General features: G+C 38.5%; 3 protein-coding genes across 8 annotated transcripts in view; 2 read left to right on the top strand and 1 right to left on the bottom strand.

The window, feature by feature from the left end:
• Nf1 (neurofibromin 1) overlaps positions 1-27,436 on the bottom strand; it is a 256,851-nt gene that overhangs the window by 69,308 nt on the left and 160,107 nt on the right. The gene's annotated exons all lie outside the window — the stretch shown is intronic.
• On the top strand, positions 1,396-11,165 carry Evi2b (ecotropic viral integration site 2B). Its single transcript, XM_048365046.1, has 2 exons — positions 1,396-1,995; positions 9,550-11,165. The coding sequence occupies exon 2, from the start codon at positions 9,577-9,579 to the stop codon at positions 10,933-10,935; it is 1,359 nt and encodes a 452-aa protein (XP_048221003.1). The 5' UTR covers positions 1,396-1,995; positions 9,550-9,576; the 3' UTR covers positions 10,936-11,165.
• Omg (oligodendrocyte myelin glycoprotein) lies at positions 16,054-19,540 on the top strand. The gene is made up of 2 exons (XM_048365047.1): positions 16,054-17,035; positions 17,855-19,540. Exon 2 carries the CDS (start codon positions 17,861-17,863, stop codon positions 19,178-19,180), a length of 1,320 nt encoding a protein of 439 aa, XP_048221004.1. The 5' UTR covers positions 16,054-17,035; positions 17,855-17,860; the 3' UTR covers positions 19,181-19,540.

The raw sequence follows: 27,436 nt of genomic DNA, 5'->3' as shown, positions 1-27,436 counted from the left end.
TATCTCCAATTAACCAGCAAAAATCCAAAAGCAGAAGTATTGCTAAAGTAGCAGAATACTAGCCTCAGTATGAAAAAGTCAAGGAAGAGCTTGAGACTGAGTTTAAATTCCAGTACTAGGATACACACAGATGGATAGACAGACACCGACACACCAAGATACACACACACACACACACACACACACACACACTTTCAACACTGATAGGTATTTAAAGATGGCCAGTAAGATACCTCTGACTCAAAATTTGTGGTGTTTTTTTTTTAAACCATACTAATTTTCTACCCCTAGTAATTAGGCTTAACAACTTCATTCAAGGATTTAAAAACTTGTAGCAGCTGGTATGGTGATACATACCTGTAATCTCAACACTTAAGAACCAAGACAAAGGGGGCTAGGGAAATGACCTAGTGGCAAGAGCGCTTGCCTCTTATACTTGAAGCCCTGGGTTCGATTCCCCAGCACCACATATACAGAAAATGGACAGAAGTGGCGCTGTGACTCAAGTGGCAGAGTGCTAGCCTTGAGCAAAGAGAAGCCAGGGATAGTGCTCAAGCCCTGAGTCCAAGGCCCAGGACTGGCAAAAAAAAAAAAAAAAAAGAACCAAGGCAGAGGGACTGGGAGTTCAAGGCCAGCCTATGCTACATATAAGATACTGTCTCAACATCAAACAGGACAAGTGGCATGGCTCAAGGGTATAGTGCCAACTTAGAAAGTATAAAGCTGAGTTCAAAACCCCAGTAGTGACAAACAAATAAACTTGTCAGTCTTTATCTTAGCCTTCTCTTCTTCCCTTCCCTCCCCACTGTTGAATTCAGGGCCTTGAAGCTCACTAGGCAGGAACTCTAAAACTTAAGTCAAGCCTCCATCAAGCTCTTTTTGCACTAGTTATTTTCTTTTATAGAGGGTCTTCTCCTTTTCCCCAGGCCTGTCGGGACCAGCCTGATCATCGTATTTATGCTTTCTGCCTTAGTTGGAAAGACTTGTCTATTGAGATAAGCATCTCTGGAACTTTTACTGCTGAGGTTGAACTGCTGTCCTAATGATCTCTCCACTGTCCACATAGCTGAGATGATAGCTGTGTTTTACTTACTTTGCTTTTTTTGGCCAGTCCTGGTGCTGAACTCAGGGCCTGAGCACTGTCCTGGCTTCTTTTTTTTTTTTTTTGCTCAAGGCTAGCACTCTACTACTTGAGCCACAGCACCACTTCTGACCTTTTCTATATATGTGGTGCTGAGGAATCAAACCTAGGGCTTCATGTAAGCACTCCTGCCACTAGGCCATATTCCCATATTTCTTATTTTAAAAACTACTTAAAGCTAGGGGTTCAGAGTCATGATCCCAAGCACTGCAAAAGAAAAGTATTAGGCAAAAATAATTTAATTACACTGTTACCTGGGCTTTCCCTAAATAATAAACGAGGTAAGAATAGCACTTACTAATTGCCTACCATATGGGAGGCACTCATAAAATAATATTTAATTCTTACAATAACCAAATAAAGAAATTCTTCTTCAGAGGAGGAAATGGTGACTCAGAAGTACAGTGACTTGCCTAAGATCATACAAGTAAACATCATTACTCCTTCCAGAAAGAAATGTCACTATGGGTAATAACCAACTGACGGTTTTCCCCCAGAAAGCATATTTTCTCTTCAGTGTTTCATTCTAAACATTTAAGTGGTATAAATTACATTACTAGAGCATCTCAAAGGTTTATTTATAAACATTAATTCAAAGCACTCAAATCATATAGTTCCAAATTGTGTTTCAAAATGAGCTCTGTTAAAGCAGTGGTACATATCTTAGTCATTTTTGTGGCTTCCTGCTCTTCCTGTAACGCTATTGATAAACTTCCTCTGTTCTACAGAAACCATTTCAGTGTACTAGAGGAGCATGTTAGTCTGATTTGGACCACCCCTTTACCTTTCTTAGCCAAATCACCAACATGACCTATTAGACCAAGAATTAACCATTCTACAAAAGAAGTTAACAGGTAAGAAAAATTTCACACACAGGCAATTTGATTTGATTGTTGCTTTATATAAAAGTTATTTAAAAACCCTAAGTATCACTAGTGTTTTTAATTTAAATTAAATTCTCAATAGTTAAAAAAGTCTCTAACAGGTTTATGAGATTTTGTTGCATAGAATTTTAAAATTTTTCAATGTTTAGCTTGCCTTAGAGAAAGATTTTCAACTAGGTTTTTATAATGTAAATCCTTTGAGGTTTATTCAATTGAAATATTTGTTAACCTTACTTTTGTAACTAAGTAATATATAGTCATGATAGCTAAAGCTAAAGTTTAAAAACCACTAGATTCTGTGAGATATGACTGATTTTACAATATTAAAATTATTAATTATTAAAAAGTTTAGGTGTCAAGATATATCCTGGTGCTGAGTGTAGTAGTATACTTGTTTAGTAGGTATGTGGACCCCCCATCATCACAAAGAAAAAAATCTAACTTGGTTTCTATAAAAACTTTCTTATCCATAATATAATCTAAAGGTGTAAATCCTTTTCATTTTTTAATCTCTTTGTTTCCACAGTAAAAATGTCATCTTGCCTTCACTTAGTTTAAAAAGAAATCAGATGGATACTTAATTATAATGTTTAATTTTTATACAAATAGAATTTTATAATTAATAATGATGACATGAAAATATTCTAATTTGTTTTAAAAGCTTCCTAAGACAAATATGTTAAGATAAAATGGGTAGGGAGGGGGGAATGAAGGAGGAGGTAACAAACAGTACAAGAAATGTACCCAAGGCCTAACATATGAAACTGTAACCTCTTTGTACATCACTTTGACAATAAATAAGAAAAAAAATTAGCTTCAAAATAAAATAAAGATAAAATGGGTATACACATTAACTGTACACACCAGTCACGTATTCTTATCTGATCCTTGAAAAGGACGTAAGATACAAAAAAAAAAGTACAAAACTGTTACTTATACATAAAATGTTTACTCTGTGAGAAAACTGGGCAATTACAAAGTCAATTTGTCATTTCAATAAAAATTGCAAAGAGTTTCCATAGGTCTATGATTTCAAAGAATAATATACTCTATTTCAAAGAATGATATACTATTTTAATACTTCATAGATACTATGATTCTCCTAACATGTCATTCTGGCTTTTTTAACTATTGGAGAAGTTAGAAAATAAACTGAAAAAAAAAAAAGGTTTCTCTAATAGTTTTCTTTTCTTCTTCAGCGCGGGGGAGATGAAGCCAGGGCTTTGCATGATAGGCAAGTGTTCTACTATTAAGCTCCAGCATCAGTGTTAATGCTAGGCCTGGTACTTATGTTATTATGCTTACAAACACATGTCTAGTACATGGGGACTCCTGCTCCACTGCAACTGTGTTTAAAATGCATATTTGTTAAGACCATTTATACTTTCCTCTTCTTCTTAAAAACTGTTAAATATTCCAGAAAATGCAAAAATGCAAAATCAAACTTCAAGGTGCCAGGCTAAAATAATGAGGAAAATATCGCTATGTGAAGGCAGCTAAATTTGGATGTTGCCTGAAGAGATTAAAGGATTTCTAGAAAAGTTCCACAAAGATTATGTCCAGGTTCTTTGGAGTCATTAATTAGCAGATATGCTTCTAGGTAGTGTCAGGGAGGAAGAGAGACCAGTAGGAAGGGGACAGGAGAGAAGAGGGACCCTTGAGGACTCTTACAGAAGCTAGGAGAGCTTAAAATGAAGGCTAAGTGGGTTTGTGTGAGTACTCATCTGCCCAAGGCCTCTATCTTGGACAGACTAGTTCCCTGTACTGTGGATGCAGACCAGCAACAGGAGAAGAACTGTATGCTGGTTCCTCTCATCTACATTTCTCTCTTCAAACGTCACTTTACCCACTTCTATTTTCTACCGGAACTTCCTGCTCTTCCCAGCCATTTGTTAACTTTTCTTCTTTTCAATAGCTTCTATGAACAGATCATTCCCTTTTCCATAAAACTTTGCTTTTTACAAATTTTGTTCCAAAAGTGGTAAACTTAGGTTGGGTGCTAGTGGCTCAGGCCTGTAATCTCAGCCACTCAGAAGGCTGAGACCTGAGGATCACAGTTAGAAGCCAGCCCAGGCAGGAAAGTCCTTGGGAGACTCTTATGTCCAATTAACCACTCAAAAACTGGAAGTGGTGCAGTGGCGCTGTGGCTCAAGTGATGAGTTCTGGCCTTGAGCACAAAATGGCTCAGGGACAGCACTCAGGCCCTGAGTTCAAGTCTCCACAGCTCCAATTAACTCCTTAGAAAAAGCCGGAAGTGAGGCTGCGGCTCAAGTGGTAGGCTCAGGGACAGAGCCCAAAGCCCAGAGCTCAAGCCCCAGGACCGGCCAAAAAAAAAAAAAAAAAAAAAGAAAGAAAAATTTGTTTTGTTTCTATTTTCTGTTTTGGGTTATTTGAATTTCTTCACATTTTTTCTTCTAGATTTTCCTACTCCACATTAAGTTTTTCTAGCTACTACCTGGTTTCCACACAGAAACAGTATGTACTTTAAGTATAAACCATATACTTGACACTACCTTCATTACCTTTAGGAAAAAAAGTTTAACTTTTACATCCCCTACTTCTTCTTCTAAGTCTTTGGTGCTTCTTTTCTGAACCAGTTTGAATTGCTATAGTAGGATTCCAACAGATTCCAGTATCATGATGTAGAAAAACCTAGGAGGGTAAACAGCGTGGGAGACAATGGTGGGATAGTTCGAAAATGGAATCTGTAGTTAATATTGTGCTAACAAGTGAAAAATCTCACAATGAAGGCTTTACTATGTTCTTATTGACATTAAGGATATGAACCCACTAAAACTGATCTTACCAACCAAACTAGGTTTTGAATTAGGTTCCTGTTTTCACCATTTCCCTTATTTCCTTTTCAGCTAACTAAAAAGAGGAACTTTTTTTAACCTTTATTTTAAGCAGTCACAAAAGAGGAAAACATCTTTGGTTGAAGACAATTCATGGCCTATATCTTCTGCTGCTTTGGAAAGCATTTTCTAAAAACATTTTAAAAGAGAAACATTCAAGAATAACATTTTCTAACAAAGCCCTTTTTTGGTAATCTATAAAAATAGTGAATTGGAACTGCATAGATTATTTAGTTCTCATGTCTTTGCCAAAAGTTCCAAATCTGTTCTCCTTTCCAAAAGGGATAAAACATTTTGCAAAGTAGATAAACTGAATTTACTGAGCTGTATTTGGTGTACACTCCTCTAATCTCAGCATTTAGGAACCTGAGGCAGGAAGATCCAGAGTTCAAGGCCAGCTTGGGGTTACACAGTAAAATCCTATCTTAAAAACTAGACAAAACAAAACAACCAGAATTTACTGACTTAGATTTTACTTTTTTTTGGTTTATACTCTGGTAAAAGTGATAAAAGTACTAGCAAAAGGACCTCAAAGGCAGCACCCAGGCCCAAAGTTCAAGCCTCAGGACTGGCGAAAAAAGTGAAAAAGAAAGAAAGAAAATACTGAGTGCCTAATATGGAAGGCAGAGTAATCAAAGTATCAAATAGTGAGGCAGTGTGGAGTAGAGCAATTAGATGCTTTATGGTACAAATCCTTAGGCTGTTGTTAATAGTGATATAACATGGGCTAAATCTCTTATCTCTTGATTTGTATACCACCAAGCCATGCTTCTGAAGCCATTTAAAGGTTAAATGAAATAAAGTACATAAAACACCAGTGTTAGAACAACACTGTGCATGCTTAGACAAGGTTCATTTCTTTTGTCTTCCTTTCTTTTTCTTTTCCTTCCCTAGGTCCTGTCCTTCCTTCAAAATTCTCTTTAATCTTGTCTGAAGGGATGAGAATGATGAAAAGACAATGTGAAAAGCCAAGCAATAAAAAAAATAACAATAAGCAAATACATGTGGGAGTATTTAGGGTGTGATATCACGACGTTCCTCCCCACCTTGTTACTGTCCAGCAAGATGTGGGCAATTGTTCAAACACTCAGAGGCAAAGGTGGAAAGAACACAAATGAGTGATTCTAGGTGAAGAGTATTCAGGAAAGTGAAACTTCCAAGAAACTTAAAAAAAAATCTCACTGGTGGACTAAGCCAGGTGCCAGTGGCTATTCCCTTAGCTACTCAGAAGGCTGAGATCTGATGATCACAGTTCAAGGCTAGCTGGGACGGGAAAGTCCAGGAAACTCTTATTTCTAATTAACAAGCAATAAAGAAGACGTAAAACTGTGGTTAAAGTGACAGAGCACTAGCCTCAACGAAAAAGCTAAAAAGCTAAGGGATAGCATGAAGGCTCTAAGTTCAAGGACCAGTATTGGTGAGTGTTGTATGAACACACACCAAAAAATAGAAAATAAATAAAATGGTAGACTCAGAATTGTTACTCAGGTATGAGAAACAAAGGGGCTAGGAATGTGGCTTAGTGATAGTGTTTGCCTAACATGCATGAAGCCCTGGGTTCGATTCCTCAAAACCACATAAACAGAAAAGGCCAGAAGTGGTGCTTTGGAGCAAAAAGATGTCAGGCACAGTGCTCAGGCCCTGAGGTAAAGCCCCAGGACTGGCAAAAAAAAGGAAGGAAGGAAGGAAGGAGGGAGGGAGGGAGGGAGGGAGGGAGGGAGGGAGGAAGGAAGGAAGGAAGGAAGGAAGGAAGGAAGGAAGGAAGGAAGGAAGGAAACAAAAACTCCTAACCTAAACAATTTGAAAAAAAAATGAAGTTAATTATACAATAAAAACCAGAAAGAAAAGAAAATCAATTATTTAAGAGAATAGAAGTTTGATAATCATAATGATGATTGGGGGGAAAAAAGCAGAGAGATTCAACAAATAATAAGTTCTTTGGGTTGTGGACAATCACCAAAAATTTGGTTTAAAAGAGAATTCAAACAGTCCTGCAAGATAAAAAAAAAAAGTCTACTTTTAAAACCTTTAATTGTGCCTTGGGACAGAACAACACATAACTCTTCCGTAAGTCTACAGATTTAGTTTTAGCTTCTTATCATAGATAACACTAAGGTTTTGTTTTCCTTAATGTTAAGAAATAACTGACAGTTACCGTTGTGTTTGGTAGAGTACAGAATAAGTATATGATGCCGAGCTAAAAGTTGTTTTGGTATATAACTCATCACTTCAAAGTAAGGCAGAAGTGAACAGATTGCATGACTAGTCTCATGGCTTGACAGGCAGTTAGGTAGCAGAAGCAGAACTTAATCCTTCAAAGTTTTAGTATCTGCCACATCCACAAAAAGCCCCATGTACTTCCTTTTCCATGCCTGTATGTTAGTCACAGTTTGATCATTCTTTTGCTTACTTAGTTCTTACAGACCTTTTAAGATTCAGTTCCAGTTTTAAGTCTCTGAGAAACTGACCCTGAAACCCTCCCAGGCTAGCTTAGTTCCACTGTGTACCCCCTGAGTATCTTTGTGAGGAAACTTATCAAATGACTGTAATTATTTCTTCCTGGTTTTTTTTTTGGCCAGTCCTGGGGCTTGGACTCTGGGCCTGAGCACTGTCCCTGGCTTCTTTTTTGCTCAAGGCTAGCACTCTGCCACTTGAGCCACAGCGCCACTTCTGGCCATTTTCTGTATATGTGGTGCTGGGGAATCGAACCCAGGGCTTCAAGTATACGAGGCAAGCGCTCTTGCCACTAGGCCATATCCCCAGCCCTTCTTCCTGGTTTTTCAACCACAAGAATATGAACCATTTGAAGGCAGAAACTATCTTTCATTTTTCATATGCTAAACCTAGACAGAACCTGACAAAAAGCTAGTGGTCACTAATACATGAATAAAAGTAGCAGCAGGTTTACTTGACTAGCCAGGTAAGACTGACTTGACCAGACTCAGAGATCACTCTAAGGTTCTGAGCCTAAGACTTCAAGTTGAACTGACTCTTTGAAAAATATGAGACATAAAAACACAGCACTAGATCCTGAAATCTAGCACAAAAATTACTAGTATAATAAACTGTGTGTAAGAATCTTAGTGGTATAAATAACCAAAATGACAACTTCATGAGAGTTCTGAAGTGAAGATGGAATACATTTTAAACATTTGCTGATGGCGGTACATATACACAAGGAATAATCACCAAGAAGCATACAAATGGAATTAAAGGAGATTTATCTTGCTTATGCAGGAGTTATGGCATAAAGGTCTGAAGAAGACTAAGATGTTTTCTTTCCTTCTTTCCTCCCTCTCCTCCCTTCTCCTCCCCCTCCTCCTCCTCCTCTTCTTTTTTTTCTGACCTCAGACTTGAACTCTGGGCCTGGGCACTGCTCCTGAGCTTTTGTGCTCAAGGCTAGTGCTCTACTACTTGAGCTACAGCTCCATTTTTTGCTTCTTTGGTAGTAGTTTTAGTGGAGATAAGAATGTCACAGACTTTCCTGCCTGGGCTGGCTTCAAATCGTGATCCTCAGATCTTAGCCTCATGAGTAGCTAGCATAGGCTTGAGCCACCAGTGCCCGGTGAAAGAAAATCTTTGAGTCAGAAACAAAGTAGATATGGGTGATAAATGCAGATCTGGGAGCTATGGCATAAAAGTATGAAGAAAAACACCAAGAAATTTTTTGAAACAAAATAAACAAGGGTGATCACTGAATAGCAAATATTATGAAAGGTACAATAGAAAAAGAGGAGTCAGTAGAAGGTCATGAAAGGAAGGCTGTATCACAAAGAGCTAGTCAAATACTAGTGAAGGAATAGACAACTCTTTCCAAAGTGGTGAAGAAAGGGGAAAGAGAACAGTAAGGACAATAGGACTATGGTAGCAGATTATCACTGGTATTCCTCAAGGTAGCAGAATCATTTGTATATATTTGTAGGAACAGAAGGTGAAAAGAACAGCAAGTACCTGGACCCAGCACACTGAACACTTAAGAAGTATGAGCTGAACTGGGCTGAGGATGAGGAGTATTATGTTAAGGAGAGAGGGGCCATAAGGCCAAATACAGACCTTTTCCAAGAATTAGGAGATCACTGCCCAGGAGGGCAGTGAAATGCTACATGATGAGTTGGACTATACAAGAGTTGTTTATAGTAACCTATGGTGGGTCAAGTGTAAATTAGCATAGTAAACACAAATCAGGCACCTACCTGCTTTCTATGCCAGGCATTCTAATGATAGTCAATGTAGGAGAAGGCAGAAAGGAAAAAGAACACATGAAAGTTAAATAATTTTGAAGCATACTGCAAGGATCTATGAAAGCCTCAATGAGAGCTGTTAATAGGGGGATGGAAAGACAGGGAAAGAGAAACAGACTCTGTCTGAGTGGAGGTGGGGGTAGCACAGAAAGGGGGTAAGGATAACAAGGAGGATAAAAGAAGATGAACAGTTTTAATAGATTTTTTTGAAACCATGAAAACTTGTTCAAATTGTTCAAGAAGGGGGAGCAGAAAAGGACAGTGATATAGGGGATGAGATTAATAGCAATATGTTGTAAATATGTGTGAAAATTAATAATGATATTTAACAATGAAGCCCCATTTCAGTATAACTAATATAAATTAACAAAAAAAAGTAAAATGTAACTTGACATCAAATGATATGTCTTTTTCTTTCGTTTGTAAAGCCACTGGTAAGGAAGAAATATTCCAAAATGGATCCCAAGTATCTCATCATAATTTTGTTTTGTGACTACATGAACAATATATTTTTCTCAGAGTCAAAGGCAATAACAGAAAAGGAGCCACAATCTGCTTTAGTTACATCATTAGTGCCATACATCTCAACTAATTCTCAAAACACAACAGGAAATCCTTTGGGTCAGCTAACACAGTTCAACAACATTTCTTCTGGCCAACCAATATCACCTGCCAAAATCAATGCTGAACAACCAACACCGGCTGTTTATGTTTCTTCTGGGAAGCCACCAGCTCGCACTTCTGGACAACCTGCTAACATCATCAGTCTACCAATTCCAACAGTCAACACTTCCTTCCCACAAACAGCACCACCTGTGTTCACCTCTGCTAGACAACTACCACCATCTCCCCACACTTCCACCAAACAATCAATGGATGTCACTCCCCCTCAACAACCACCATTACTTGTTCATAATTCTTCTAAAAAACCAATGCTACCAACTGTTCATAATCTATCCATACAGCCAACATCAACTGTTTACTTAACTAGGACTGTCAATTTACCTAGGAATATACCCGTGTTCACCTCAAAACCTGCCAGTAACGAAAGAATTCCACATAAAACGAATTCTAATGCAATAGCTGCTATATTGATTGGTGTAATTCTGATTTCTATGTTGGTAGCTATACTCATAATTGTCCTATGGAAATGTTTGAGAAAACCAGTATTGAAGGACCAAAACTGGGCAGGCAGATCTCCATTTGCTGATGGAGAAACTCCTGACATATGTATGGATAATATTAGAGAAAATGAAGTATCTACAAAACGCACATCAATTGTTTCACTTATTACCTGGAAGCCAAGCAAAAGCATGTGTATAGAAGATGATTTCGAAGTTAAGTTGTTTGAATCATGTGAAAATATTGGAGATGACAACAGCCTCAAAACAGACAAAATTAAAGAGCCAGGAAATGGCGCATCAGAGGACAGTGCTGATCGGTCAACAATTGGTACTGCAGTTTCTTCTTCAGATGATGCAGATCTGCCTCTTCCACTTCCTTCTCTTGATGTGGAAGGACAAGACAGGAACCAATCAGACAAACCCACAATAACTGCATCTCCTTGTGCAACTGATTCTACTTATCTCCAACCATCTCCAGGAAATCTAAATCAAGCCTATGACGATCATAATTCTGAGATCAAACAACCATTTCCATCACACTGTGACTTACTTAACTTGCCCTTGCCACCAGATTTTACAAAGAGTCAAGATTACAACAATGAGATCCAATGTCAGGAGTTCTCTATTCTTCCTGACTCTGATCAAGATCTTATGGAATCCTTGCCACCCCCACCTGAAGAACTGTTGTAAATACTACAACCTACCTTTTGGCTTATCTTTCATCATTTATGAATCCATCTTTGTGTGATGAACTATATAAAACGAAACTGTAGCTAATTTTGACTTCTACTCAGGAACTACCTGAAATGTGCTCAAAGCTTGTGTGTGTAAGCAGAATGTTCTTCTGTATTACAGCGAGGTGTTTATTAGCTTGGTACCTCTTTTTTTTTTTTTTTTTAACTCAGGACATGGGTGCTATTCCTGAGTGCTTTACCACTTGAGCCACAGCTCTACTTTCAGCTTTTTCTAAGTAGCTTATTGGAGATAAGAATTTCAGGGACTTTCCTGTCCAGGCTGATTTCAAACCACAGTCTTCAGATCTCCATTTCCTCAGTAGCTAGGATTCTAGGCCTGAGCCACTAGCACGTGGCTACAGTACCTATTTGTAAAACAGAGTATATTTTCCATTTGTATATAAGTAAATTGGAAATCAGTAATACATGTACTTAATATTACCAGTAGATTTGATTCCTGTAAAGTGACATATAAACTTACCTTGAATAAATAAAGTTTTATTTTTCTATCTCAAATTTTGACATGGAAAAGATTAAAAGATACACTCTTCAAGTTTTAAACGAACACGTCAATTGTTAAATGTTCCAAATTTATGAGAATATAAAGTTAAAATATATGTTTGAGGAAAGGGAAATTTCCCTTTTTGGTTTCCCTTGTAATAAATAATCAAACAAAATATCAACAGGAAGGTTGAGTTTGGTACAACTATTCTGAAAAAAATATGAGCATTACCATAAAATGTTGACATTGTCCTTTCATGTTGAAGAAGCACTAGATTTAAAATTAGCTTCTTTTATGAGGCAAGCACTCTACCACTAGACTATATTCCCAGCCCCCAAATTAGCTTATTTTAAAAGCTCATTTTTTATATGCTGTAAGTCCCCAAACAAAATGAAGTCTATAAAGAAAGGAAGAGAGGGACTAAGTTTAAGGTTTGGGGTGGGCTTTTGTTGTTGTTGTTTTTTTGGCCATTACTGGGCCTTGGACTCAGGGCCTGAGCACTGTCCCTGGCTTCCTTTTTGCTCAAGGCTAGCACTCTGCCACTTGAGCCACAGCGCCACCTCTGGCCATTTTCTATATATGTGGTGCTGGGGAATCGATCCCAGGGCTTCATGTATGCAAAGCAAACACTCTTGCCACTAGGCCATATTCCCAGCCCTTGTTGTTTGTTTTTAAATGTCAGTACTGAGGCTTAAACTCAAGACCCTCATGCTCTTGCTCAGCTTTATTTGCTCAAGGCTGGCACTCCACTACCTGAGCCACACTTCCATTTTGTCTTTTTTGTTTGTTTTTGGTGTCAATCCAAACTCAGGGCCTGTGTGCTGTCCTTGAGCTGTTTTGTTCAAGGTTAGTACTCTACCACTTGAGCCAGAGCTTCACTTCCAGCTTTTTTTGGTGCTTAATTGGAGATAAGATTCTCATAAACTGTTTTTTTTTTTTTTTTTTCCTTGAGTGGGGAGGTGGGGGGCGGGAAACGGGACCAGTCCTGGGGCTTGAACTCAGTGCCTGGGCACTGTCCCTGAGCTTCTTTTGCTCAAGGTTAGCACTCTACCACTTGAGCCCCAGTGTCTCTTCTGGCTTTTTCTGTTTATGTGGTACTAAGGAATCGAACCCAGGGCTTCATGTATACGAGGCGAGCACTCTACCACTAGGCCATATTCCCAGCCCTCTGGTCATTTTCTATAGATGTGGTGCTGGGGAATCAAACCCAGGGCTTCATGTGTATGAGACAATCACTCTTGCTACTAGGTCAAATTCCCAGCCCTTTAGTTTGTTTTTAAAACATCTTTTTTAAAGGTACAATTTCATCATTAACCCTATTACCTGACAACTGATCAATGTGAAATACCAGAGCAGTGATAAGCCAGACCTGTCAAAGTCTAACTTGTAGAGATGTCAAGGTTTATTTAAAGAATTTCTTCTTGGCCCATCAAGCACATAATTAACCTTGAAGATCTCTCACAGTTCTGGGATTTTTCAAATGAAATAAGCCATGTATATGTAGCTCCATCTATAATCATAGCTAGGAATTTCACATACAATTTTTGTCCTTCAATCTTCAGGCCTCCCTTCCTGACAACACTTTTCGTGCAGAAGTATTTCCCAGAACTTTATAAGCATGATGTTTATCACATTACATTAGTTTTTAACATATTTAAATGTTTCTTTTTTTTTTTTTTGCCAGTCCTGGGGCTTGGAGTCAGGGCCTGAGTACTGTCCCTGGCTTCTTGTTGCTTAAGGATAGTACTCTGCCACTTGAGCCACAGCGCCACTTCCGGCCATTTTCTGTATTTGTGGTGCTGAGGAATCGAACCCAGGGCTTCATATATACGAGGCAAGCACTCTTGCCACTAGGCCATATTCCCAGCCCCACACCTTCAATCATTTTAACCTACCTCATTTCACATATGACTCTTTTCACATTTTTGCTCCTTTCCACCATCTTTTTTCCTGTCCTCTTGAAGGTTGGGTATTAGGAAATACTCTCACACCAGGTGGTAGTTCAGGCCTGGAATCCTAGCTACTCAAGAAGCTATGATTTAAGGATCAAAATTTGAAGCCAGCCTGGGCAGAAAAGTCTGTTAGACTCTATCTCCAATAAACCACCACCACCAACAACAAAAGCTGGAAGTGAAGGTATACAGTGCCAGCCTTGAGAAAAAAGCCAATTAAGAGTATGAAGCCCTGAGTTTAAGCCCTAATATTGAAAAAAAGGGAGTTGGGGAGAATTCAATTACATGATACTTTAAAATTTTTTAAACCACAAAAAAAGAATCAAAAGAGGGCTGGGAATATGGCCTAGTGGCAAGAGAGCTTGCCTCGTATACATGAGGCCCTGGGTTCGATTCCCCAGCACCACATATACAGAAAACGGCCAGAAGTGGCGCTGTGGCTCAAGTGGCAGAGTGCTAGCCTTGAGCAAAAGGAAGCCAGGGACAGTGCTCAGGCCCTGAGTCCAAGGCCCAGGACTGCCCCCCCCCCCAAAAAAAAAAAAGAATCAAAAGATATGTGCAAATCAGGAAAAAAGTAACTGCACTTTTAATCAAGATATCCTTAACAATTAAAATTCTCCCCAAATAGGGGTAGGGGAGATGATGATATATATGATATGGGTAAAACATTTTTTTAAAAAAGTCACTGGGATAATACTTTTTCTTTGAGAATTTCACAGTAAAGTTGGACCAATATGTATGGCCCTAAACTTGAAATGACAATGTCACTACTGTCATTGTATTAAAATTTTATATGTGCAGACAGTCTAAACATGATATAGATCAAACCCAAATTTATTTGAATCCGTCAGTTAATGAAACAATGCATCCTTTCTTCAAATACAAACACCAGGAAGGCTAAAGAGTAACTCTATTTCCATACTGTGTAGTGATGCTTCCTAAACTTAAAGAAACTGAAGTGCTTGTCAGGTGCCGGTGGATCACACCTGTAATCCTAGCTACTGAGGAGGCTGAGATCTGAGAATCTCTGTTCAAAGCCAGCCCAGGCAGGAAAATCTGTGAGACTCTTATCTCCAATAAACTACTCAGAAAAAGCTGGAAATGGCACTGTAGCTCAAGAGGTAAGAGCACTAGCCTTTAACATAGAGAGGATCAGGGAGAGAGCCCCAGGGAGAGAGCCCAGGCTCTGAATTCAAGCCCTAGGACCAGGAAAAAAAAGAAAAAGAAGTTGAAATGTTTGGTAATATTTAGTTATAACCCTTAAAGTACAATAGTATACACAAGAACTGGAAGATCTACAAATATCCAAAACAACCCATTCTCTACACCCTTTTTTTTTGGGGGGGGGGGCAGTCCTGGGCCTTGGACTCAGGGCCTGAGCACTGTCCCTGGCTTCTTCCCGCTCAAGGCTAGCACTCTGCCACCTGAGCCACAGCGCCCCTTCTGGCCGTTTTCCGTATATGTGGTGCTGGGGAATCGAACCGAGAGCTTCATGTGTAGGAGGCAAGCACTCTTGCCACTAGGCCATATTCCCAGTCCCACTACACTCTTAATAATTTTTCTTTTTTTCCTTTTTGTGCCACTCCTTAAGCTTGAACTCAGAGCTTTGAGCTCTCTCAATTTCTTTGTTCATGTCTGGCACTCTCACTTAAGTCAGACCTCCATTTTCAGGGTTTTTTTTTTTTCTGTTTTCTTTGGAGATAAAAGGATCTTGAAGGATGGGTATTAGGAAATACTCTCATGCCTGGTACTTTGGATTGATTTGTCTGCCTGGTCTGGCTTTGAATTGTGATCCAATACTTCTGCCTCCTTAGGAGCTAGAATTATAGGCATGTGCCATTACTGGTGGCTGGATTAACAATATTTATGAATGTACCACTTTTGAACACATTATGATTGATGATTGGTTTCTGAAATCCACAGCCCAGATAAACCCTCAAAATAAAGTGGCAATAAAAGACCTAATCAATAATAAATTTGTAATGTTTCAGATTTATAAAATGTGGATATTTCTGGAAAAACAGTTTTATATAAAATATTAGTTTCATATAAAAATAACTACTAGAGAAGTTTCTTTGTTAGGAAAATAAACTAAGTGGTTTCTACATGTGTTTACATTTGCCTACATGTCTCCGTGGAGGAATGGTTGTTTTCATCACTTCCTTCTATGGTTTTGTCTCTAATTTTTTGTACTAACAAGGCAAATTGGCCATTCTGGAAATTACTTTTGAGTTTTAATAGATCATTTACATTAAGAGTATCATAAATCTGGTCTCATTTGATAAAATTCATGACTATGTCTTTCTTTTACATGTACTTCATACAATTTTAAATTGATAACTTTCTCAAAAAATAAAATATAAAACACTAAAGTCACTTGAAATTGATACTATTATTTCTAAGCTACAAAGATCAAATATATCTGAAGGAAACAGTACTTATATCTAAGAGTAAGTTTCAAACATGTAATCCTATACACATAAAATATAAAACATGATTAATATTGTTATTTTTTGCCAGTCCTGGAAATCTTGAACGCCAGGTCTGGGAGATGTCTCCAAGCTTTTTTGCTCAAGGCTAGCACTCTATCACTTGAGCCACTGCTCCACTTCTGGCTTTTTAGTGGTTAATTGGAGAAAAGAGTTTCACAGACTTTCCTGCCAGGGCTGCCTTTAAATCTCAACCCTCAGATATCAGCCTCTTGAGTAAGTAGGATTACAGGTGCAAGCCACCTATGGCTGGTAAAACATGGTTGTTTTACTACAGGAATTGGTAATGAGAAGCCTATAGTGTTCATTTAAAATGTAGCCTGTTTTGGGCTTAATTTACAGGACTACAAAAAATAAAATCAGTATAGCCTATGTGTAGCCATGGTCAAATGATCTTTTATATCAGGAAAATAAAGACAAAATTATCATAATTATTTCTGTATCTCTTCAAACGAAGAGGAAATATTTAAATGGTTGATAATTTTAAAAAACTGATTAAATGCAATGGTAGCCATGGTGAGGAAAGATATAAAAATCAGATTGTATTTATGACACTCAAAAAGATGGCATAACTGTACTATTTTAGAAAAGAACATTAAAGTATAGGAATTAAAAATAATCAAATTAATGTCTTAGAAATCTATCCATGAAGATCAAATCCATTTTCAGCACATAAAAAAATAGAAGCATTAAATTTAATCACAGATTCTCTTAATGATGAAAATGTTAAAATGTGGTTAAAATGTGAAAGCCAAAGTCTGAAAAATACAGGAAAAATAAAAGCTAGCTTTAATTTTACATGAGGTATTCCATTCTGTAGCAAACCTGAGCTACAGAGGTATACTTAGTCTGTAAATTAAAAAAGAATTATCCATTTTGTTGCGTATGCACCTCTTGCAATAAATTTGAGTCAGCACCAATGACAGCTCTGCAGTCCTCTTATGTGGGGCTGATCAGGTGGTTGCAGAGCTTCAGCTCACAGCAACACAATGCAGCTGAGCAGGCAAGCGCAGCCCACAGCCAGAAGCCGTTCCGATGCCTCAGAACAAGACGACCTTTAAGCCTTAAGTTTTCTGGAGAAAATGAAATGCTGATGCCGAAGACCACACTGTGGTAAGCTCTTATTTAAATTAGCAGGCAGACTTTGAATTTTTTCTTTTTAAAGAAAAAGCCATGTTAGAATTGACTATATATTAAATAGCAAGTGCATGCATCTGAAATTTGCTGCTGTCACTGTTGAATGTTTTTCTTAATGTTCATTTTGCAAACATTCACATTGCTTTGCATTTAAAATTAATACTGAAACATACAGGAAAAAAATCACTTTACAAAATGTAAGGTTAAAGGTATGGTTTCAGTATGGATTTTTCACATGCCTTAAAACGATCTTACAGGAATATATATATCCTAAAAAAGATGAAATTGCAAAGAATAGCTTTATTATCTAAATAGTATCTCATTTTATACTGTATGCTGAGTCTTAGAACACTGCAGAGATTTGGAAAGCAAAACAAAACAAAAACCCAGAAACGACAGCCATTTTTTTCCTGAGTTAAAAAAATTATCAAAAATAGTAATAGCTTAAGAGCACAACTCTTTATCTGTAGATATTTCCATTTTACCATATTAAGGCTATGAGAGATAAATAAGAAAGAATATAATGAAAGAGGAGAAAAATAAAACAGAAAAAAAATGCAGGCAAGAGTAAGGGGAAGAGAGTCAGTCTCTGCCACATAGCCCCAATTGAAGAATCTGATTAGGCATTTGGACTATAAATGAAGGGGAGCTTTGTTAGTTTAATCACTGGAACAATTATAAAAGGACTCAACAACAAGGAGGTTTATTGAAATTTTTGCCTAATGCTAACTGACCCATGCAGATGCCTAATTTGTATTTGCATATTAAAAGAAGGGTATATCTGTTTGTTTCTAGGCTTTGATGGAATATCAGATCTTGAAAATGTCTCCCTGCCTGTTCATCCTTCTGTCTCTTACTCCTGGTATTTTATGCATTTGTCCTCTCCAATGTATATGCACAGAGAGGCATAGGCATGTGGACTGTTCAGGCAGAAACTTGACTACATTACCATCGGGACTGCAAGAGAATATTATACATTTAAACCTGTCCTATAACCACTTTACTGATCTGCATAACCAGTTAACCCAATATACCAATCTGAGGACTCTGGACATTTCAAACAACAGGCTTGAAAGCCTGCCTGCTCAGTTACCTCGGTCTCTTTGGAATATGTCTGCTGCTAACAACAACATTAAACTTCTTGACAAATCTGATACTGCTTATCAGTGGAACCTTAGATATCTGGATGTTTCTAAGAATATGCTGGAAAAGGTTGTCCTGATTAAAAATACCCTAAGAAGTCTTGAGGTTCTTAACCTCAGCAGTAACAAACTTTGGACAGTCCCTACCAACATGCCCTCCAAACTACACATCGTGGACCTGTCTAATAATTCCTTGACACAAATCCTTCCAGGAACATTAATAAACCTGACAAGTCTCACACATCTTTACTTGCACAACAATAAGTTTACATTCATTCCAGATCAATCTTTTGACCAACTCTTGCATTTGCAAGAGATAACTCTTTACAATAACAGGTGGTCATGTGACCATACACAAAATATTACTTACTTACTAAAGTGGATGATGGAAACAAATGCTCATGTGGTAGGAACTCCTTGTTCTAAGCAAATAACATCCTTGAAGGAACATAACATATATCCCACACCTCCTGGATTTACCTCAAGCTTGTTTACTGTAAGTGGAATGCAGACAGTGGACACTATTAACTCTCTGAGTATGGTGACTCAACCCAAAGTGACCAAAATACCCAAACAATATCGAACAAAGGAAACAACATTTGGTGTCACCCTGAGCAAAGACACCACCTTTACTAGCACTGATAAGGCTCTGGTGCCCTATCCAGAAGATACATCCACAGAAACTATCAATCCACATGAAGCAGCAGCTGCAACTCTAACTATTCATCTCCACGATGGGATGGTTACAAACACAAGCCTCACTAGCTCAACAAAATCATCCCCAACACCCATGACCCTAAGTATCACTAGTGGCATGCCAAATAATTTCTCTGAAATGCCTCAACAAAGCACAACCCTTAACTTACGGAGGGAAGAAACAACTGCAAATGTAAAGACTCAATCTTCTGTGGCAAGTGCTTGGAAAGTAAATGCTTCATTTCTCCTAATGCTCAATGCTGTGGTTATGCTGGCTGTCTGAGAGTCTGCATTTTCTGAAACTAATGAAAGCATCCTCCCTGATGTACAGTTGGAAAAATATGCCCCTATCTAACCAGTGATCCAAGCTATATTAAGTATTCAAGAAAGTCAGTCTTACATTTCTGACTCTGATGTAAATGAAGTAACCTGTCTTAAACAAAAGAAGTGCACAGTGTCTTGGTACTTGCTGCTATTTTACTGTCTTAAGTAAAACTAATGAATTTCTTTTTTTAAAAAAATGAAATGCTTTCTTTTTAAGGCTTCAGTTTATTGCATAAATATAAAGCATCTAAACTTTAATATGTATTTTATGTATGTTTACACTGTCAAATATCTGGGAAAAAATAAAAAGTCTATGCTCATAATTGTGTCATTTGGCTTTCTACTCATACTAACCAATTCATTTACCTAGTAGAATTAAGCTGGCCTAATCATTTTTAAGGTGAATGAAATTCTGTGGTATCCTAAAATTTTTCAAGTAAAACTGGGGACTGCTACCCTATGAACGATTATGCCACATCATTATTTTATACACAGCCATACACAGTTTAAATCTAAACAATGTCCTGCTTCTGAGGAACTCTTGGCTACTTTACAGATTATATAATGGACAAAAGCTCTTAAAAAGGCTAGAAGACACTAGACCTTGCATTTTAATAAGGAAAATTTAACTTTGTTTTTATATTTGAGAAATATATTAAAACAAAATAAAGTTTTAGTGTAAGGACTTGCAGGGGAGTAGTTTTAGTGTATATTTCATTTTTCACTTCCTGATGAAAATCTCATTTACAAAATTAAAATCCTATTACCAGTGCAAGAGAGAGAACTTTATCTTTTACCAAATCAGAAATAAAAATGATTCACCAAAATTAAATTTAAAGATAAAATCATGGAGTATAACAAACTTGACCATTCTGAGGGAGTGAGAAGAGGAAAGGAGGAAGGTCACAAGAGATGTAGTTTATTTGGTGCTGCAATCAGATAGTGAACTCCTTAAGCAGACTGAGTTTTAGAACTGGGAATGGGACAGACCTGACACTCCAAAGCAAACCAGAAGAAATAAACTGAGAAATTTCTACAAATATAAAAGTGTATCCCTTTAGCCAAGAATCAATCAGCAAAGCAAGTTCTGAAACAAGGCCAGATTACAAAACACAAGAGAGCATATCTGAAATTTGTAAGCTACACATGAAGCCTTTAATTTGTGAGACATAGGAAGAATCTAATTTCAAGCCTTCCTACAGTTGAAAAAAGAAAGCAACAAAAATTATAATGCCCCTTGCTAACGAGGGTCTTCTTTCCTCGCTTAAGAAAATTCTGTTTCAGAAAGAAAAATAACAGTATTCTTGGGACTGGGAATATGGCCTAGTGGCAAGAGTGTTTGCCTCATATACATGAAGCCCTGGGTTCGATTCCTCAGCACCACATATATAGAAAATAGCCAGAAGTGGCGCTGTGGCTCAAGTGGCAGAGTGCTAGCCTTGAGCAAAAAGAAGCCAGGGACAATGCTCAGGCCCTGAGTTCAAGGCCCAGGACTGGCCAAAAAAAAAAAAAAAAACAGTATTCTTACACCTTTTTTTTTTTTTCCTTCACTTAAGGTAAACCTTAGGGAAAAATAACTCCTCTCTGTACTAATATAGGGGCTCGTATATTTTTCTTCTTAAGCAAACCTAACACGCTCACTATACTAGATAATGTATTGGGGAGTCTCACAAGGAAGAAAAGGAGATACTGGAAATTATTTTAAGATGCTTTACCTCTCCAAATAGGCATGCTGTCCCCTCTTCCTTCCAAACACTGGCCTATTGCTTTCACTATCTATGACAGAGGCTAACTGGCTATACTGCCTATTCTACTACACATTTGTGTCTTGTTTTTACAAAAAGATCCTAGTAGAGTGCCAGGAACAAACACACATAATCTTAACTACTCCAAGAGTCTGAGATCAGAAAATCCTGGCCCCCACACTGGTGGCTCTTGCCTGTAATCCTAGCTACTAAGGACGCTGAGAGATGAGTATCATGGTTCAAAGCCAGCCTGGGCAGAAAAGTTTCTATGAGTCATATCTCAAATTAACCACAAGAAAACCAGAAGTAATGCTGTGGCTCAAAGTGGTAGAACACTAGCCTTTAGCAAAAAGAACTCAGGGACAGTGCCCTAGCCCTGAGTTCAAGACCTACAACCCAAAACAAAAAACAAAAAAATTTTAAAAAAAGATCCTAGTTCAAAGCCAGTCCAGATAGAAAGTCTTCTCAATTCTCAAATTAGCCAGCAAAATAACTAAACCAAAGATATGACTCAAGTGGTAGAGCTCCAGCCCTGAGCAAGCAAGCCAAGCAAAAGTGTGAGGCTGAGAGTTCAAGCCATTGTATTGGCATACAAGAAGAAACAAGAAACAAATAACAGCAACAACAACAAAAATCCTCAAGTAGACTGAATTTCTCAAGAAGTCGGTTCCTTAGTGGCAACCAATAATTCAAAGTTATCACAGAATTTCTGTGGAAAAAAGTAACAAGAATGTAACAGGGGGGCTGGGGATATGGCCTAGTGGCAAGAGTGCTTGCTTCGTATACATGAGGCCCTGGGTTCAATTCCCCAGCACCACATATACAGAAAACGGCCAGAGGTAGCGCTGTGGCTCAAGTGGCAGAGTGCTAGCCTTGAGCAAAAAGAAGCCAGGGACAGTGCTCAGGCCCTGAGTCCAAGCCCCTGGACTGGCCAAAAAAAAAAACAACAAACAAACAAACAAACAAAAAGAATGTAACAGACAGAATGACAGATTGTGTCATTCCTCTGATGTGTCTGCAAAATGCAGAGTAACAATGTGATAAGCTTGCAAATAGAATATAGGTCAACTGTTTGTCCTCTATGTACTTAGGGAAGTATTTTTTAAAATTTAACTCATTTTTTGTTTATATGGTACCAAGGAATTGAACCCAGGACCTCAAGCATTCTACCAATGAGCCACCTCCTAGCCCATTAGAGGAAGTAGTATTATCTTGTCTTAGAGTAATCAAATACTCATCTCTAAGAAATTATATTCTTACTATTAATGAAAATGTTAATATTATTATCAATGAAATAATTATTCTTATTTGCTGTTATGACAGGTAGTGCTTTATCACTGGACTCCATAATATTCCAATATGCATCATTCCTTAAATTTATCAGACATAAATATATGCTTGTGCATGTCAATATATACAATGATTAGTGATGGCTTAACATTTTCCAATGATAATTCAGCATTTATTTCAATAGAAAAACACTTCATAAAATGAAAACCTTCAAAACTTCATAAAACGTATGGATTTTGTGTTAAATGTTTTGTTTAACTAAGCTAATGTGTATTTTCTGATCATATTTAAGATAGACTGGGCTAAGTTAATAAGGTTCAGTAGGTTAGCTGTTCTAAATGAATTTTCAACTTAGGATAATTTCAACTTATAAATGAACATAATCCATTAAGTTGAAGAGTATCCATTTACATATATGCATACATATATAAATATGTACATACATACACATATTATTTATACATCTCTGATATATATATTATCTATCCATCCCTGAGGTTTTGTTCTATTTTACAAGTAATATGCCTCTACCACTTCTCAGATGTGCAACGAACAAGTTGCTCTACTGCTCTCAGTCATTTTCCCATCTATAAAACAGGCTAACAAGCTGGGTGCTAGGGGCTCTTGCCTATAATCCTAGGAGGCTGAGATATGAAGATGGTGGTTCAACACCAGCCTGGACAGGAAAGTCTATGAGACTCTTATTTCCAACTATCTAAAAAAACCAAACCAGAAGTGGAGCTATGGCTCAAATTGTAGAATGTTAGCTTTGAGCAAAAAAGCTAGAGACAGCACCCAGGCCCTGAGTTCAAGCCCAGTGCCAACACATACACAAACACATGCGCGCGCACACACAAGACTAACAGAACAGATAGTTGTGTTTATTTTTAAACCCTGAGGATTAAATGACTAAAGTCACATAAAGCCTTGGCCCACCCATTATCTTCCATACTGATATTATGAAGCAGTAAATTTCTCTCCTAGACACCAAAAATGTTAAATGAGCAAACTCAAAATCTGTTAAAGATTATTCCTTATAAAATATATTTTAGGGGCTGGGAATATGGCCTAGTGGAAAGAGTGCTTGTCTCGTATACATGAAGCCCTGGGTTTAATTCCTCAGCACCACATATACAGAAAATGGCCAGAAGTGGCACTGTGGCTCAAGTGGCAGAGTGCTAGCCTTGAACAAAAAGAAGCTAGGGACAATGCTCAGGCCCTGAGTTCAAGCCCCAAGACTGGCAAAAATAAATAAGTAAAAAAAAAATAAAGTGCCTTCAGGCATCAAAACCTTTAAAAAAAGAAATATTAAAAAGTACATTTTAGGGCTGGGGATATGGCCTAGTGGCAAGAGTGCTTGCCTCGTATACATGAGGCCCTGGGTTCGATTCCCCAGCACCACATATACAGAAAATGGCCAGAAGTGGCGCTGTGGCTCAAGTGGCAGAGTGCTAGCCTTGAGCAAGAAGAAGCCAGGGACAGTGCTCAGGCCCTGAGACCAAGCCCCAGGACTGGCCAAAAAAAAAAAAAAGTACATTTTAGGAACAAAATAAGAAAGAATACGATGTGTAACAAACCACTTGCCACTATCATGTTGGTGAGAAGTAAAGTATTTTTAAATTTTATTTTATTTTTTTTTCTGGTCCTGGACCCTGAATGCAGGGCCTGGGTGCTGTCTCAGCGTTTTTGCTCAAGGCTAGCATTCTACCACTAGAGCTACAGCTTCACTTCCACCTTTTTGGTGGTTAATTGGAGGTAAGAGTCCCATGGACTTGCCTGCCTGAGCTAGCTTTGAACTGCAATCCTCAGATATCTGCCTTCAGAGCAAGCATGAGCCACTGGTGCCTGGCAAAATTAAAAAAATAAAATCTATCATCAATCAATCAATCTATCAATCTATCCACGTACCTACCTACCTACCTATCTTTTGCCAGTCCTGGGGCTTGAACTCAGGGCCTGGGCACTGTCCCTGAGCTTTTTTTTTTTTTTTTTTTTTGCCAGTCCTGGGCCTTGGACTCAGGGCCTGAGCACTGTCCTTGGCTTCTTTTTGCTCAAGGCTAGCACTCTCCCACTTGAGTCACAGCGCCATTTTCTGGCCATTTTCTGTATATGTGGTACTGGGGAATCCAACCCAGGGCTTCAAGTATACGAGGCAAGCGCTCTTGCCACTAGGCCATATCCCCAGCCCCTCCCTGAGCTTTTTTTGTGGAAGGCTAGCCAAAGCACCACTTCGGCCTTTTCTGTTTATGTGGTACTGAGGAATTGAACCCAGGGCTTCATGCATGCTAGGCAAGCACTCTACCACTAAGTCACATTACCAGCCCCAAGATTTTTGTTCCCAAATGGAGAAAAAGTGCATTGGCTATTAGTTATATGGACTGTTGTAGAAATGTGGCCCATTTGAGTACAACTGACACACTACAGGGACATCATGAGATACCCCTGAAGTGGACAAACAACTGCAAATTTCAGTTGCAAAAAGTAAATTATTGATGCCTACCAATGCCAATCTTTTTTTTTCCAGAATAATAACAACTCCAAAACATAAATAACAGATAAAATAGCTGCATGTTGATGGCTGGCCCTCACCTTTGCCCCTGAAAAAACTCACCTTTATCTTAATGTATAAATTGAAAAAATGAATAAATAGAAATCAAAGATGTGACTAGTAAGCTAACAGTGACCTACTTAAGACAGACTGAGTCCTATTCTAGAGTCTAAGCTTTTTCCCATTTAGGTCAAGGTTCTACCATCCAAGTCCTGAGAGAAGAGAGGGATTCAAGAAAAGAAAGCCAGGTGTGGTGGCATATCCCTATAATTCAGTTTGAGTTTTCAGCTAGCCTGAAGGAAGCCAGGCACCAGTGGCTCTAGCCTGTAATCCTACCTACTCAGGAGGCTGAGATCTGAGGGTTGCACAAGCCAGGCCAGCCAGTGACATTCTGTTTGTTTGTTGTTTTTTTTTGCCAGTCCTGGGCCTTGAACTCAGGGCTTGAGCACTGTCCCTGGCTTCTTTTTGCTCAAGGCTAGCACTCTGCCACTTGAGCCACAGCGCCACCTCTGGCCATTTTCTACATATGTGGTGCTGGGGAATCGAACCCAGGGCTTCATGTATATGAGTCAAGCACTCTTGCCACTAGGCCATATTCCCAGCCCCATCCAGTGAGATTCTTATCTCCAATTAACCACCATAAGATGGAAAGTGGTGCTGTGGCTCATGTGCTAGAGTACTAGCCTTGAGCTGAAGAGCTCAGGAACAACACCCAGGCCCAGAGTTCAAGCCCCATGCCCACAAGGGGAATAAAAAAGGAAAGAAGGAAGGAAGAAGGATTTGGCTAGGTCATTACTGCCACTTAAGAAATTTTTAGTCCTTTGGCAGTTATTATGAACCAATTCCAAATAATTATTAATCATTATTAATACTGGTACCTTGTGAACATTTCAGTGTAGGAAACCACTAAAGGGAAGTCAATCAGGAAAGTAAAAAAAATGTTATAAATTTGGTTTTGTTTTTTTGGCCAGTCCTGGGCCTTGGACTCAGGGCCTGAGCACTGTCCCTGGCTTCCTTTTGCTCAAGGCTAGCATTCTGCCACTTGAGCCACAGCGCCACTTCTGGCCATTTTCTGTATATGTGGTGCTGGGGAATCGAACCCAGGGCCTCATGTATACGAGGCAAGCTCTCTTGCCACTAGGCCATATCCCCAGCCCCAAATGTTATGAATTTGTTCAAAGTTACTGATGAACTCTAAGTACAGAAACACACACACACACACACACACACACACACACACATACAACAAGAACAGTAAAATGAATTTGTTATCGTATGATCAAAATAACTCTAAATGTGGGGCTAGGAATGTTGCTTAGCAGTAGAGTGCTTGCCTAGCATGCATGAAACCCTGGGTTCGATTCCTCAGCACTACATACACAGAAAAAGCCAGAAGTGGCACTGTGGGTCCTCTGACTTAAAACAAACCAACCAACAAACAAACAAACAAAAAAACATAGTTAAAAGCATACCTTCCACAGGGTATTTCATGGGGTAGATTAAGTCATACTTATTAGACACTGTAGGTACTAAACATTTTAATTACTGTCTGTTTATAAGAGATTGAGTAATGAAGATTAGAAATGGTGCTAGAGGCATGGCTTGAGATAAAGTACAGCTAAACAAGCAAGCTGAGGATGTATAAGACTGAGTTCAAATCTTAGACAGTACCAGCATGCACCCACAGATACACACACACGCTCCTTTCAAAAACTAGTAATGACTTGTACATAATTTTATTATGGTAAATAACTTCCTATGTATCTTCACTCTTTTTTTTTTTGCCAGTCCTGGGGCTTGAACTCAGGGCTGGGTACTTGTCTCTGAGCTGCTTCTTCTTTTGCTCAAGGCTAGCACTCTGTTTAGAGAACAATGAACAATCAAACTCCGGGCTTCATGCATGCTAGGCAAGCACTCTACCATGAACGAAGTCACATTCTCAACTATGTATCTGCCCTCTTTACCTATGCTTCAGATAACTATGCCATGGAAAATACAATTTAACATAAAAAAATAAAAGTTATCTAAATGTCACATGGGCTGAGTAGGTGCTGGTGGCTCACATCTGTAATCCTAGCTATCCAGGAAGTTGAAGGTTGCAGTTCTAAGCCAGCCAGCCAGCCCAGGCAGGAAAGTCCATGATATTCTTTTTTCCAATTAAATACCAAAAAACTTGAAAGTGGAGCTATAGCCTAAGAATGCTAGCCTTGAGCACAAAAACTCAGGGACAATGCACAGGCCTGAGTTCAAGCCCCAGGATCAGCATTAGGTACACACAGACACACACAGACACACACATCACACAGACATTACAAAGCAAATGATCAATAAACCTGATGAAATACTTCTAGCAGAAAGTGATGTTTTCACTCTGTTACTTTGTTGCACATAGTCACAGTTCAAACAAATTGAACACTTCTGAAGACAGAGGGAGATTAAAAGTCTGTCAAACACTGCCTCAACAGAGAGGGGGGAAAAGACTTAATGGGTTTTCATTGGGAAAGAAAAAAAAAACACATCAGTAAAAGAAAATGAAGATGTCATACACCACAATAACCACTGGCAAAGCCCTATTTGCCAACAAAAGCCTCAGCGACCACGATCACATCTGACACCGTACCTAATAGAAGAG

This window comes from Perognathus longimembris, chromosome 17 (assembly GCF_023159225.1).
Source record: "Perognathus longimembris pacificus isolate PPM17 chromosome 17, ASM2315922v1, whole genome shotgun sequence".
NCBI classification, from domain to species: domain Eukaryota; kingdom Metazoa; phylum Chordata; class Mammalia; order Rodentia; family Heteromyidae; genus Perognathus; species Perognathus longimembris.
Note: the sequence above shows the minus strand (reverse complement) of the source record. Positions and strands in the feature narration are given on the sequence as shown.